Here is a 12,717-nt window from a genome sequence, read left to right as displayed (position 1 = left end):
CCCTTAATCAAAAAAGTATTAAAATTTAGTTCACTTTTGATGTAAGACTCATTACTAGTTTCCCTGTACATCATCCAAAAGCAAACACATCCCTTCCTGATACATTTATTGAACATCTCAAGTTCATCACAGAGACAGCAGCAGCACTATAAATCCTGCTTACTATGACTGGAGCACTTCTTAGGATTTGGAAAACTTACAAAATGATGAATGTAATGCACCGTAATTTGAAACTAGCGGAAACTCTAGAGGAAAACAAGTGAGCTCTATACTCACGTCCACTGGGAAAGGAATCCCTGGTAGGTTATCCAGCCTCTTTCATTTGTACAAATTGTGTTATTCACATCTGGCCCCCAAGGTATGTAAGGAAAAACTTTAAACAAATCTTTAAGCTCATCAGGTGACAAAGCACAGTCTCTGTCCTGAAGATACACAAGGAAGTATACATAATGTTTATAGATCTATGACAGTAATTGCCAAACACAAAAATTCCCTAGACTAGTAAAGCTGTGCTTCTAAAACCTAACACATGAAAAGACATTTTACATTTTATCAAGAAAATTCCTTACACGTATACAAGAAAACCTATGCAAGAATTTATCAGAAATTAGACTTTTTCATCTTAAGGAAATAAAAGTAATAAATAAAAAAGCTTTTGCAGGTTTAATTAAAGAGAGTTTGAGCAATTTTTGGCTATGCGATGTGAACACCCCATAGCTAAGGGAAGAGCGTTAAATCATTCACAGAAAAATATTTTATCATATATCGTGGAAAACTGTAGCTAAAAGCTTACCAAATCATGCTTGTCAAAGGTGCTCTGGAGAAACAAATACGCATGATGATTTAATTCAGTAGTGCAATCAGGAGGTATTTTTAGCCTATTGATGAAAAAATTTAAGAGTAAAACAAATCATTAATCAAATATTAAAATTTAATTTAAGAAATGAATATAAAACTGGAACAAGTCTTTTTGTAGGATAACACCATTTACAAAATGTTTGCTGGAGCCATTAAGGCTTTCCCAAGGAAAGTCACTAGAGTGACATGGTAATCCTCAAGAGTCATAATGATGCTCATTTTGAGTTGACATGTCAAGTTTTCTTAAATATCTGAAGGCCAGGTTGAAAATAAAAATTTTATAATGCTGGTTAAACTGTAATGGGCTGGTTCTTCCTATATAAACCAATTATAAGTCATAAGTCTGTCAACATTGTAAGGAGTTGAACATGACGTGAAGAGATGTTATTTCTGCCAGATCTGACCTTTCTGACCTACTCTAAATTCAGTTCGATAAACATTTATCAAATGTACTGAGCTATGTAGTAAGGACACAAAAACCAGACAGGCTCCCTACCTCTACGAAACCGTATTCCAGGGGGAGATGTACTAGAAACAGATAATCTCACTGTCTCCACAGGATGAGACAAGTGCTGAGTAGGAGTCAGATAAGGATGCTCACAGGAAAGGGAGTATCTCTGGCCTGGGGTCTGTCACCTGAACTGGGATTTCAAGAAGAGGCCTTCATTTGCTTGGGGGGAGAGGGAAAGAGAGAGGGAAATTACATGGGCAAAAGCCTGGAGTAGTAAACAACATCTGATTGGTGGGCTATAAATAGTTTCGTATTTACTTCTAGAATGAAGGCAGGGGGTGAGCATGAGCAGAGCAGATCACGAATGGCCTTGTGTCCCATGTTAAGAAGCTTGGGCTTTATCCTGTCTTGAAGGGAAGTGACATGGCCACATGTGTATTTATACAGCTATTAATCGAGCAGCAGCGTGAAGGACAGAGGCAGAGAGTTTAATAAGACAGCTAGAAAGATTCAAGTGGTGGCTCTCAGGGGCTGTTCTGCAGAAAATCCAAGGCAGAGAGCATAAAGAAATTGAGAGAGATATTAGTGTAAGCCACAAAGCCGTAAGAGATACAGTTTCCTCACTGTCATACTTAAGAAAGCAATAAGCAACCTCCTGTAGAATTTATCTACCCACATAAATGGCACAGAAAAGAAAATTCGGTGAAAAGGTCCTGGGAGAAATTCATTCATTCAACATACATTTATCGAAAAATGTAGAAAATTACTTGAGCCAAGATTTAATAACTTTGATAAGAGAGGTTTCAACTTAGAACTAATTAATGGACCAGGAATCCAACCAGAAAGAACTTTGCTTCCTCAGTGATGGGGAAGGAGGGAACAACAAAATCTTTCTGAACCCTTACATAGCTAGCTAGGTGTGCTACGCTAAAATAAAAAGAAAGACAGCATGAAGATTACTTGCCACTGAAAAAATGAAGAAGAAAGGCTGAAGCCTCAAAGGCCAGATTTTGGGAAGTCACTTCCCTGGGTTACAGGAGAGGCGTCCTAAAGTAAGGCAGTCTTCTGTTTCAGGGTAACAAACAAGACTTACAAAATAACCACAAATAGATAGGTTTTTGAGGAAAAATACTTATTTTATCCCGAGCTAAGAACAGGCTATATACCTTACGGAAGAGAAGGACTAATGAAAAGAGAAGAGAAATGCTAACCAATATATTTCTCATATCTTCACTCCCAAAACAAGTTTGTTTAGCATCTTTTATTTCCTTTCTCAAGTAAAATGAATAAAAAAACACACAAAAACTTGTATTCTCCACAAGAGGAAAAGGAAAAGTTTGAACCATGCTATATAAATCAGTGAGTTTCAATTGGGGATGATTTAGCTCCTGAGGGAACATATGGCAATTTCTAGAGACGCTAGACCTTTTTGGTTGTCACAACTGGGGGAGGAAGTATTCCTGGCATCTAAGGATGTGCTAAACATCAGATACTGCTTGGGACAGACTCCACAACAAAGAATTATCCGGTTCAAAATGTCAATAGTGCCGAGGGTTGAGAAACCCTGCTATAAACCTCTCTATAAATCTAAATTATTCCTGATTACCCCAAAGCCTACCTATGTGCCAAACAAAATTTTAAAATACTTGGCAAGTGAAATCAACTAGAAAGCCAAAAGGTACATACAAAGGGAATAAATATTCAGGTGTCAAATCCAGATCATCATCATAACCAAATCGCCGAAGCACAGTCCAAGTAGTTTCGTGTCTCCCTCTCTGGATAAAAAGTGTGTGTAAAAAAAGAAAACCTGAAACAAAATAAATTAGTAAATACAGTTGATGTGAAAAAGGGTACAGAGTCACCTGGGAGAAAAGCATGTAACACATAATGGCAAGAGCTACATTCATGAACATATGCATACTAGTTTTGCATATTGAAGATGAAATTAAAACCAAATTCACAGTGTCTCAATAAAAACTGAGCTGATTTCAGAATCATTTTCCATATACACCCAGGTCAGCAAGAGATGGCACTGGAGGATGAAAGGACCAAAACACATCCCAAGGAATACACCAACATTCACAGTCATGTGATAAAAATAAAGGAAATTATTTTATGGATCTTTGTGTTTATTTCTATCATGGAAAATTCTGGTTTTCAATTTCATTTCTTATCTATAAGGAACATCCTGTACTTGGTAAATTTGACTGATAGACAAAATGTCTTCCCTAAAAATAATTTCTATTTAAAGGATGCTTATGAGTAGGAAGAATTTTAAGATAGTCTGTGCCAAAACTCTCTTTCCCTCAGATGGACCTCTGAATTCCTGAGATCCAACCAATTTCCCTACCTCTAATTTATGCTGACAGTAAGGATAACTATCCCCACCAATGGCCTGTCTCTTCCAACTCTTACATATCCAAGTTAGATTTTAGGCATAGGAATAAATACTAACATTTCCTTAAAGTATAAATAATACTATAAAGACCTTCACCTTCCACCAAATTTTGAATATTAAGTTCAAAAGGGGGAGAAACACCATTTACCTACCTTTCAGGGTCAATCCACTATCAGCCACGCCATCACTTATATGTTTTCTGACTACATTCTTGACATCTTCCAGAGCTTGAGGAGCTAATGGAGTATTGAAACAAATTCTCTAGCAAAAAAAATAAATAAATGTCTTTAAAAACTAGCATTAAAACCATAACTAATATATACAAAACATTAATCTACAAAGCAATATTAAATAAAAAAGATGCAAACAAAAGAAATAAATTCTGAATTAGGATAGTCTCTGTTTTATTTTTGTAAAACATATCATCTACTTAGAAGGAAAGAAACTTTCCTGACTCTCCCCATCGCATTTCTAAAACACAGTGCTCTTTGTGTAGCTATGTTATACAAAACCAAGAAAGAAAAATAATGTAGAGTTCAGACTTCAAGTTACCCTAAATACTCCCATTGTGTACCAGGAAATAACACTACCATAGGGTCTCCTCGATTCCTATGCATAAGAGTGTTTTACACTCAAGGTAAAGACTTAAATAGCTTGATGTGAAAGACAGTTTTACATGAAAGAGACATAAGTTTATCAACATATCACTGTTTAAGATAATTAATTCTTATAGTTTTTCTCAGAAAAAAAAAAAAAAAAAAATCCCACCAAGATATGCAAATGTCTGAAAAAGAAGAGGGCTACCTGAAAGAAGTTGAGTTCAGCATCGTTGAGGGTACCATCATTATCTTGATCGGATATTTTAAATATACGTGTAAGGGCTTTTATACAGGCTGGTTTCATCTATAATCATTGAGGAAAGAAACAATTGTTTTAATTTAAATAGTTGGAATTTTTAAATATGATTTTCATAAGGAAAGCTAAGAACAATTCTGATTGTTCTCACTGAAAAATACATAACATCAAATACAAGCAACGTAAAAAATGAACTAGAGCAAAGCCATTTACTTTTACACTCAAATCTTTTTAAATAAATGAGGACTGATATTTGGAACGGTCAAACTCTCCCCTCATGACCACAAATCATCCAAAGATAGGCAAAAGAGAAGTTCATCTTTAGAAAAGACTCATTCTTCCAGTCATATAAAGAAATGTTTACTTATGCCCTCCCTCATTCCATAAAGAATTCCAGTGGATTTATAAAACTAAGGGCTTTCCTTCCCAACTTCTTTTAAAAATTTCAGTTTTACTGCAGTATGATCAACTGCTGATTTTTGACCATTAACCTTCTGGTAGCAGAATGGGACCGGGCGCGCACGTGCACCACAGCTGGGATATAAAACGTGCTTATTCACAAAAAGGTGGCAAAACTGCACTGGCTAGTAAGTTTAAAAGCCTTTCATTAACTTCCTATCATCAGATAAGAATTACTTACATTTGAAAAATGCCTTTTGTGACTCTAAAACTTTTATAAGTAATGCTGCCGGAAATATATTTTGACAACTTCCTTAATATTTGTTTTAGGATTTATAATGGGTAGAACAAATATTTGACTATTTAAAATAAGACCCACAAGCTTCTAATCTGTATAATTGCTACAGAATAATCACTGTCAACAATTTTGAGAAAATAACACTTGCAGGAAGATCTCTGAACACTCTGTAAATTGGAAGTAGATCTCTTATGAACACATCTGAATCAGGAATTAGATGGCAAAGAGAAGAAAAGTATACTTATTAACTTCAGTGATATGGCTATCTAGAGCAAATTGTAATGATGAGTTTTGACCAGGCTATCAAACTCTAATGCAGAAAATAAATTTTTCTAAAAATAGGCAACAGTTTTTTCCCCCAAACATAACATACAATCCCTTCTTTTTTTGTTGTTTTAAATGGGGTCTCTAGGAAAGCAATTTGATATAGTGACAAAAAGATAAAACCTAAGATATAAAGAGATTAGAAAGAACTGAGAAAGTCAAACATTTAGATATCATTGGAAGCGGCTTTCTTTATAATAGAGTTATAAATGGACTACAACTTATAATATCTACAATCATGAATGTTTCAAAAAATAAAGAATGGTAAGATATTGCTTCTATACATGTGATCCTAATACTAGATATTCAAGATTAATAAAGATTACATTGTTACATTTTATTTACCCTTTGAAAAATCTGTTATATACTAACCTAAATGTTTCAAAAAGTAGCAAAAAATTAGAATGATGTAAAGAATAGAATCTAAAAATAACTTTTTATCTTGTGCAAGTGGTTTTTCCTCACATTATAAAAATCTACATTAAGAAAGTAATTTGAAGAAAAATAAACAGCGATGCATTTTTCATTAAAGCTTGAAATGCATCACAGGAGCTAAAGTGCTCTAATGTATTGGCTCAATGTGATATTTAACTATTAACTACCTTAAAATATAACATCAGAAAAAGACTTCTTTTAAAAAGTATTAAAAATCATACCTTATTAAAGGTGCAAAAATTTTTTTTACAGTAATAAACTCATTTTTCCATGAGTAATCTAAACCCTCATACAATGAACATTATTACACAAAAATCACATCTTTTTCATTATTCGGTAAGCAAAGGATTCCATGGGTCACACAGAGTCCATCAACACTGGAAACACATTCAGGCTTTAATTTTTAATATGATCTTTTTTTAAAAAAAAAAAAAAAAAAAAAAGATTTTATTGGGGAAGGGGAACAGGACTTTATTGGGGAACAGTGTGTACTTCCAGGACTTTTTTCCAAGTCAAGTTGTTGTCCTTTCAATCTTAGTTGTGGAGGGTGCTGTTCAACTTCAAGTTGTTGTCCTTTCAGTGTTAGTTGTGAAGGGTGCAGCTCAGCGCCAGGTCCAGTTGCCGTTACTAGTTGCAGAGGGCACTGCCCACCTCCCTTGCGCGACTCGAGGAATTGAACCGGCAACCTTGTGGTTGAGAGCCCACTGGCCCACGTGGGAATTGAACCGGCAGCCTTCGGAGTTAGGAGCATGGAGCTCTAACTGCCTGAGCCACCGGGCCAGCCCTAATATGATCTTTTTGATGATTCCACCTTAAATCTGTGTTAAGAGGTTATTATTGTTGTCTAAATAAAAGTTTCTGGTATAAATTTAGACTCAAAGCTTGTTCTTGTGCAAAAGGTATAGTCTCTAAAAGTTGCAGATTTTACTTCAGGCAGGTACACCAAAGAAAGGAATAACAGATGGTGGTAGTAGATGTTTTACTTATGGGATGGGGGGAGGGAGATGGGGGGTGATTAGCAGATTAGCAGAATAACAGACTAAGGGAAAAACAGCAATTAAAGAACTGAGAATAAATACAAAGGACTGAAATGTACTGCTAGGCTAAGGCCTCAGAAGCAAATTGCTATGATATGAGACTGTTTCCCAAATTTCCTTGATCATAAAATGTAGCACCTGGCTGAATCAGAATGCAATCTGTGTTTTTAACAAATAGTCAGTGACTTATTATGAGGCAAATTTGGGAAATACTGGATTAAGAGTAAAAGTAAATTAGAAAGAAGCATTCCAATTAAGGAACATAAACCAGGATTAAGGAAAAGTAAATCAGAGTCAGATTAAGGGATAACTCAGATTACTTGTACCAGAGGCCAGCACTTTTTCTGTAAAGGGCCACATAGCAAATGTTTTAGGCTTTGGGAACCAACAGGCAAAATCAAGGATGTCATCTAGGTACTTACACAGCAAGAGAGAATCAAATTTCAACAAGGTTTCTATTGATGAAATTCAAATTTTAACAGTAACTGAGTATAAATTTGCTGTATAGATCTACTACTGAGAAGAATGGAAATCTTCTTAGGGTTAACATTTTGATTAATTGGGGTTCAAAGTCAATGTTCCCTATCATAAAAATTGATTGCAAATGTTAATGCTGATCTGTAATGAGATCTTACATATTTCATCTTTGAAAAAGTCTCTTTGCACAGATATATATTGCCAATACTGATACATATCCATAAACATAATTTTAATTGGGCACATTCACTGCTTGGAAGGCATTTATAAAGTTATATTAGATTATTTTCTTGATTTTCAGCTGTCAGCATGTCATTACACTGCAGATTAATCAGTTCCAATTGAAGGTTAGTCAGAAGCTCCTCAACTGCACAGTCCAAGGGATAATGAAATATGGAAATTTCCTTTGCACTTGCATCGAGTTCCAAAAAAACAATGCTGGAACTGTAATTTCAAGTAAGAAAACACATCTGCTTTGCCAACTAAAAATCAACTTTTTTTTCTTGTTTTGACATGATACATAAAGCACTGATAATGAAACAAAATGTCACAGTACAGTTGATGTACATGGTACTTGAAATGCTGTCAAGTAATAACTGAGTCAGTACAATTACCAGTGCACCAATCAGCACTCAGCACTTCAGCTGTGCACTTCAGCACCGAGAAGTGACGAGAGTACTACATACAAGCTCCGATGCAATTATTCAACTGCCTTCATAGCACGAAAGCAGTCAAATACGAACATAAAGAAATGAGCATGACTGTGTTGCAGTAAAACTTTATTAATGAATGATGAAATCTGAATGTCATATAATTTTCCAATATCACACAATATTACTCCTTTTGATTGTTTTTCAATCACTTAATAATGTAAAATGTATTCTTAATTCATAAAATATTCAAAAACAGATGGAAGGCCACATTTGACCCACAGGTCAAAGTCGGCCAACCACCTACCTGTCCTGTAAACTTTTCCTGAAAAAAATCTGCAACTTTTTATTTCTTAAAAACTCAACAATAAAAAGACAAATAACTCAAGAAATAGGCAAAATACTTAAATAAACAGTTCTCCAAATAAGATATACAATTGGCCAATAGCTACATAAAAAGATGGGCAATATCATTAGCCATCAGGGGAATGCAAATCAGAACAGCAATGAGGTTAACACTCACATCCACTAGGATGGCTGTACGAAACCAAAAAAACAAACAAAAAAAGGGGGGTGTGGGGAATCACAAGTGCTGGCAAAGATGTGGAGAAATTAGAATTCTGGTACAGTTTAGTGGTTCCTCAGTAAGTTAAACATAGAATTACCATGTCATCTGGCAATTCCACTCCTAAATATACACTCAAAAGGGAATTGAAAACAGATGTTCAAACTTGTGTTCATGTTCGGAGCAGTTCTGTTCACAATAGTCAAAAAGTGAAAACCCAAAAGTCTATCAAGCGACGAATGGATAAACAAAATGTTTATCCATATACTGTATATATTCATACAGTAAAGTATTATTTAGTCATAAAAAGAAATGAAATATTGATACATGCTACAATATGGATGTACCCTGAAAACATTATTATGCTATGTGAAAGAAGCCAAACACAAAGACCACATACTATACGATTCTATTTATATGAAATGTTCGTAATGGGCAAATTTATACAGACAGAAAATAGATTAGTGGTTGCCAAGGGCTGGGGAAAAGAAGGAATGGGAGTAACCACTAATGGGCACAGGATTTCTTTTGGGGGTGAGAAATTGTTCTAGAATTCGACAGTGGTGATGGACACACAACCATGTGACTATACTAAAAAACCACTGAAGTGTACGCTTTAAAAAGGTGAATTTTATGGTGAGTTATGTCTCAATTAAAAAATTAATTTTATAAGTCAATGGCAAAATATCATTAAATTTTAGATAGTAATTAAGGAATCACTGTGTTTCTTAGCAATGAAACAAAAGGGAGTGATCAAGTTGTATTACATGTTGTGCTCATGTCAAATAACTACACAAGTTTTCATGGGTGTTTTTAAGTTTGTTTATAGGAGCAAAGCAAATAAACAATTAGCTAAGTCTTCGGACTTTTTGTTGTTATTCTTGCCAATTCTTCTGTTTGTTTTAATGGCATTTCCTAAAATGGTATTTGATCTGGAATACTTTTCTGAGTATTGAATGTGAATGTTTTGAAGAAAAGTACCTAGAAAATGCAAGTTTAATGAGCAATGAATTGAAAATCTAGCAGTTTACAAGAATACTTAAGAGTTACTAAAAATCACTACCATACTAGAGTTACTACCTACTCATTCCAGGCCCTACTAACACAGGTAGGGGGTGGGGTTGGGGGTGGGGAGGCAGTTACCTCTTTCTCCTCTGGGCAGTACAGGGGCCCTGTAGGATGAAGAACAGCTTTCTGTGCATAATAAAAGAGCTCTGATATGTTCTTAAGGTTTTTTGCTGAACACTGAAAAAAAAAAGTTTAAAATATTACACTCTGAAAGTAATTATGAGCTCAAAACAATTTTTAAACTATTAATATCGTTGAAGAAACTGAAAAATGCATTTTTCTTAGTGGATATCAAAATATGATTGTCTACAAAAAGCTCAAAAGCCAACTCCAAGTCCTCTGTTTTCTTTGGTTTATATGACTTCACAAACAATAGGAAATCTCTACCATCCCACATATCCCCCCGTCCTATTCCAAACCTCAATTTAGTGAAAATTTACCAACAGTATATTTCAAAATCGAATAGGCATACCTCCACACAGGTCTCTATTTCTGTGTACTGGTTCATAATAGGAAGGATGGTCTCCATACTACTATATTCCACCAGATCAGATTTGTTCCCAACCAATATCAAGGGCAGTCTGAAATAAACAGGGCACATCATAGTAATAAGGAAGGCAAAAGACATTAGATTTATATTTTAATGGACATCATAACCCATTCTAACTAATAAGCTTCACTTAATCTCCCCAATATGAACCCTCTAGTTCTAGTTGTAGTCAGCTCAAGCTCCCTAGAGAGCATATTCAACAAATATTTATTGAGTACCTATAATACGCCAGGTATTATTCCAGGCATTAAGGACACAAGGCCGACAAAAGTCCTTGTCCATTCTAGCTGTGAAAATCAGAAGATGGACAATAAGCTAATAAACAAGACAATTTCCAATTCTGTAAGTGCTATGAAGGAAGGATATGGGATAGAGTAATGAAAGGGAACTAATTATATATGGTAATCAGGGAAAAATCTCTCTGACAAGGTGGCATTTGAGTCAAGGAGTGAAGGATGAAATGGAATCTGCCATGTGAAGAGCCAGGGAAGAGCTGGCCGGGAAGAAGGGACAGCATGTGCAAAGGCCCCAAATTGAAAAAACATCCTGATGAGTCCAAAGAACAGAAAAATGCCAGAGTTGGGGAAGAGGTATGAAATGGAGGTGGAGAGAGACGCAAAGACCAGACACATAAGGACGTATAGCTGCAGCAAGGAGTGTGTGTTTTATTATAAGTATAAAATGGGAAGCCGCTGAAGGGTGATAAGTGGGGGAATGACATGATCTGATGGACATTTTAAAATGTAGTCATTTGTTATCGTTTATAGATACATATTAAAATATTTACAGCATGATATTTTGTCTCGATTTGTTCAAAATGATCCCAATGGAAAGGGTAACAAATGAAACAAGACTGGCCATGAGTTGATAACTGTTGAAGCTGAATGATAGATACAGAGACATTTATTATACTATTCTCTCTACTTTTACATATGTTTGATTTTTTCAATAATAAAACGTTTTTTTAAATGTGGCTTGGATTAGGGCAGTGAGGATGGAGAAGTATTCAGATTTGAGATATAGCAGCAGCTGGTAGATTAGATATGGAAGTTGAGAAAAAGGCAGAAAAAAAAGGGTTTTGGCTGGACAAAATTAGTAGATCTCCTTAGACAGCAAAGATTGAGAGACTTTGGGGGCGAGGGGGGAGGGGCAGGCAGGCAAGGAATCAGGATTTTGTCTCAGACAAGTTAAATCTGACAGGCCTATCAGAAATCTAAATTGAGGGTATCAAGGAGAACTAGCCTAGTGGAGAACTGTTATTTGTGCACCCTGCAAGAGAATTCGCAGGGAAAGCCAGTCATCTTGATGGAACTCCAGCTTGCAATAGGAATATTTGCAAGCATCTATTGACTCCCTCAGTGTGGTTATGCATAAAAGGACTGGCCTGCTATATCACCCCTACATAGATTCCTAACAGAGCCAGGAGGGTTTCAAAACATGTAGTGGTTTGCAACCAAAGGTGTGCTCAGAATAATTTAAGGAGCTTTAAAAAACTACACATCTCCAATTCTACTAATTCTAACACTCTAGGGGTGGGGCAAAGGCATCTATATGTTTTTATAGAACCTCAGGTGACAAGTGATGGGTACCCTAATTAAGAACCCCTGTAACGGGTGGGTGGGTGAAAAAGATGAAGGCGAATAAGAGGTACAAACTGCCTGTTATAAAATAAATAATCCACAGAGATATAGTGTACAGCATAGGGAATACAGTCAATAATACTGTAATAACTCTGCACAGTGACAGATAGTTACTGACTTAGCATGGTGATCCCATTATAAGGTATCTAAATTTTGAATCAAAATGTTGTACACCCGAAAACAAATTTAATACTGTATGCCAACTGTACTTTAATGGGGAAAAAAAACAAAAACCCATTGTAACAATGGTCCAAGGAAGTCCTAAGAAGAATATATGTGTAACAAATATAAACTTAGAGAGGAAGGTATTGGAAAGTGTAAAGTCCATATATTAACAGTAAGAAACAGACCATTTTGGGACAAGTCAACCACAAGAAAAATAAGTACGCTTATGATTCAGAGAGGGGAAAAATGTAACTACACCTGAGGAAGCTCAATTAGATCTTCAAATGTTAAAATTCATTTTCAGATGGTACGAAAAGGGCCACGAAACTAGCCACAGCATTTTAGGAAACTGTCATAGCAAAGCCAGATTTGAAAATGTCAGTGGTCCAAGCTTGACGGATCCTGGCAAATCCGATTTCTCTGAAGAGTCCCTCCTGGAAACAGCTCAAGTAATCAGCAAGGAGAGCAGGTGTCGGGGGCATACGGGTGTGGGAGCCTCCAAAGCAGCCCTGTCTCATATACCCTCCTGTGATGATGGAAATATTCT

The 12,717-nt window shown here is 35.7% G+C and overlaps 1 protein-coding gene across 11 annotated transcripts in view; it reads right to left on the bottom strand.

Moving 5' to 3' along the window:
* RHOT1 (ras homolog family member T1) overlaps positions 1–12,717 on the bottom strand; it is a 54,282-nt gene that overhangs the window by 20,867 nt on the left and 20,698 nt on the right. For all 11 annotated transcript variants that reach the window (XM_088802067.1, XM_088802069.1, XM_088802060.1 and 8 more), the window contains exons 7-13: positions 10,288–10,396; positions 9,891–9,992; positions 4,512–4,610; positions 3,860–3,968; positions 2,996–3,116; positions 794–878; positions 277–422 (exon numbers count right to left, since the gene is read on the bottom strand). In XM_088802067.1, the coding sequence (XP_088658193.1) occupies positions 277–422; positions 794–878; positions 2,996–3,116; positions 3,860–3,968; positions 4,512–4,610; positions 9,891–9,992; positions 10,288–10,396 (771 nt within the window). The remainder of the gene's footprint in view (positions 1–276; positions 423–793; positions 879–2,995; positions 3,117–3,859; positions 3,969–4,511; positions 4,611–9,890; positions 9,993–10,287; positions 10,397–12,717) is intronic.

The sequence above is a fragment of the Rhinolophus sinicus genome, chromosome 12 (assembly GCF_057876585.1).
Source record: "Rhinolophus sinicus isolate RSI-liver-muscle chromosome 12, RSI-T2T, whole genome shotgun sequence".
Lineage (NCBI taxonomy): Eukaryota > Metazoa > Chordata > Mammalia > Chiroptera > Rhinolophidae > Rhinolophus > Rhinolophus sinicus.
Note: the sequence above shows the minus strand (reverse complement) of the source record. Positions and strands in the feature narration are given on the sequence as shown.